At 56.1% G+C, this 2,195-nt stretch overlaps 1 protein-coding gene across 1 annotated transcript in view; it reads left to right on the forward strand.

Annotated features, from left to right (window-relative positions):
- Window positions 1-244: 244 nt before the first annotated feature.
- The window catches only part of Pla2g3 (phospholipase A2 group III), a 5,690-nt gene continuing 3,739 nt past the window's right edge, over window positions 245-2,195 (forward strand). Inside the window, exons 1-3 of the mRNA XM_050141335.1 lie at window positions 245-758; window positions 1,621-1,753; window positions 2,003-2,137. Of these exons, the coding sequence (XP_049997292.1) occupies window positions 245-758; window positions 1,621-1,753; window positions 2,003-2,137 (782 nt within the window). The remainder of the gene's footprint in view (window positions 759-1,620; window positions 1,754-2,002; window positions 2,138-2,195) is intronic.

Raw genomic sequence — 2,195 nt, forward strand, 5'->3', positions numbered from 1 at the left:
AGGCGTGGGCCCAGCAATGCACTTCTCAGCCAATCAGCAGCCTGCCCAGCCGGTGGATTCGGTTACAAGCCCAAGATCACCCCATGCTCCAGCCTTTCTCCTCCTCCTTCAGCTCCATTCATTGGTCCGACTGACACCCAGGGCCTGCTGGCATCCCTTCTGATCCAGACTCAGCAGCTGCCTCGTGGGTAGCCAAAGGCAAGCATCCAGGGGGCTTTGTCTGAGCAGGCTGGCCTAGGACAGAATGGGGGTCCAGGGGGTCCTTCTGGGGATGCTGGCTTTTCTAGGGGTTGCTCCAGGGCGCTTCCTTACCTTTCACTGGGACAGTACCTCCTGCTATTTGGTCAAGCCCATCCCTGGTAACCCTCTGGGTTCTCTGAGCTTCTTGGGCAAAGATGCCCAAGGCCTGGCACTATTCCAGGCCCTCTGGGATGCGCACTACAGGCTGAAGGTATGTATCAGGCAGGATGACTCTGAACTCATCAGAGCTTTCAGGGTCCTCTGTACTCGTGAGCCCTCAAGGCACTCCTTCACCCATGCCCCTGGACCTGAGCTGCAGAGAGCCCTGGCCACCCTGCAGAGCCAGTGGGAGGCCTGTCAGGGGTCTGAGGATAGCCCTACGGGAGCCAGGGAGAAGCGAGCCTCAGGGCAGAGTGGAGCACCTGACAGAGGGCACGTTAGAAGAAGGAGAGGCTGGACCATTCCTGGCACGCTGTGGTGTGGAGTTGGGAACTCTGCAGAGAACTCCTCAGAACTGGGTGAGCCACAGGGGTGTGTATGTGGGGAGGGGGCTGTCTTTAGAGAAGTGACTTAGGTACTTTGAACCTCAACTTTTTTTTTAATCTGTAAAATGGGGGTGAGCATGAGTAGCTCTTCATGGGACACATAAGTGATGTCATGGATGGGTCTTACTCAAACCCAGAGTCCTGTGAATCACCTTCTGAGGGAGGAGGCAGGTTGGGGAGGATCCCACTTCTGCTGTAAACAGTCTCTACCCATGAGGTACTTCAGTGGGAAAAGCCCCTCAGATCCGGGTTCAGATTGCCGCTCAGCACATTCAAACTGGCACTTCTTGTAGCTCCAAGTTTCTTATCTGTAAGATAAAGGGCCACTTCCCCTTCGGGACTGCTGTGAGCTTAGCTCCTGGGGAACACCCATGAAGGGCGCTATTGCTGGGGCTGTGGTCGTTGGTATGTGTCTGCAAGGAAAAGTGGGGAACTTGACCTGAGTAGGCCACCCAGCGCCTTGCGGTACCAGAGAAAATGCTGCACCCCTCCTGCCCGTCATTCCATTACACACACCTTCATAACTTGGAGCTTTATTTGGGTGTGAGCTTGGGAACTCTGTGAGTCAGCTCTAGTGACTTCCGAGGAAGACACGTCCACATGCTGGAGCGTGAGCTTCCTGGCATGGGGGAGGCAAAGGAGGTTGCGAGCCTGGGTGGTCTTCTCAGAATATGTTGGCGCTATGGGTGTTGTGTATCCAGAGACCAACTGTCCTGAGGCCACCGTGGGCTGGGATGACAATTGGGCAAATTCTAACTACTATGGCCAGGTCAGTATAACTGGTGGACAGTATCCAGGGCCCTGCTCTAGCCTGTTCCCTCTTCTCTCCACGCAGGTATGTTCCACGGCCCTGACCTCTGCTGCAGGGAACACGACCAATGCCCACAAACCATCTCACCCTTGCAGTTTAACTATGGCATCCGAAACTTCCGATTCCACACCATCTCTCACTGCGACTGTGATGCCAGGTTGGCAGCAGGCAGAGAGGGCCGGGGCTCAGGGGGCAGAGCAGAGTTACCCAGTCTTGGGTATCAGCACTAGAAATCCAGAGTATTCTAAAGATCAGAAGCAGGACCCCCTTCCTCTCCCGACCACCTTCAGTGCAGATGGGCAAAACTGAGGCCCCAGAAAATGAATGATCATCTATAGGGTGGGCTGAAGAATGTGCCAGGAGGCTCTCCGGGGTCCTGGGACCTGAATTCTGGTTCTGGGGGTAGGTTTCAGCAGTGCCTGAGGAGCCAGCGTGACTCCATCTCTGACATCATGGGCATGGCCTTCTTCAATGTGCTGGAGATCCCATGCTTTGTGCTGAAGGAGCAGGAGGCCTGTGTGGAGTGGCACTGGTGGGGCGGGTACGTGTGGCGTGGCACTGGCGGGGTGGGTGCGTGTGGCGTGGCACTGGCGGGGTGG

The sequence above is a fragment of the Alexandromys fortis genome, unplaced genomic scaffold (assembly GCF_014885135.2).
Source record: "Alexandromys fortis isolate MF-2015 unplaced genomic scaffold, M_Fortis_MF-2015_v1.1 scaffold_7, whole genome shotgun sequence".
Classification (NCBI taxonomy): domain Eukaryota; kingdom Metazoa; phylum Chordata; class Mammalia; order Rodentia; family Cricetidae; genus Alexandromys; species Alexandromys fortis.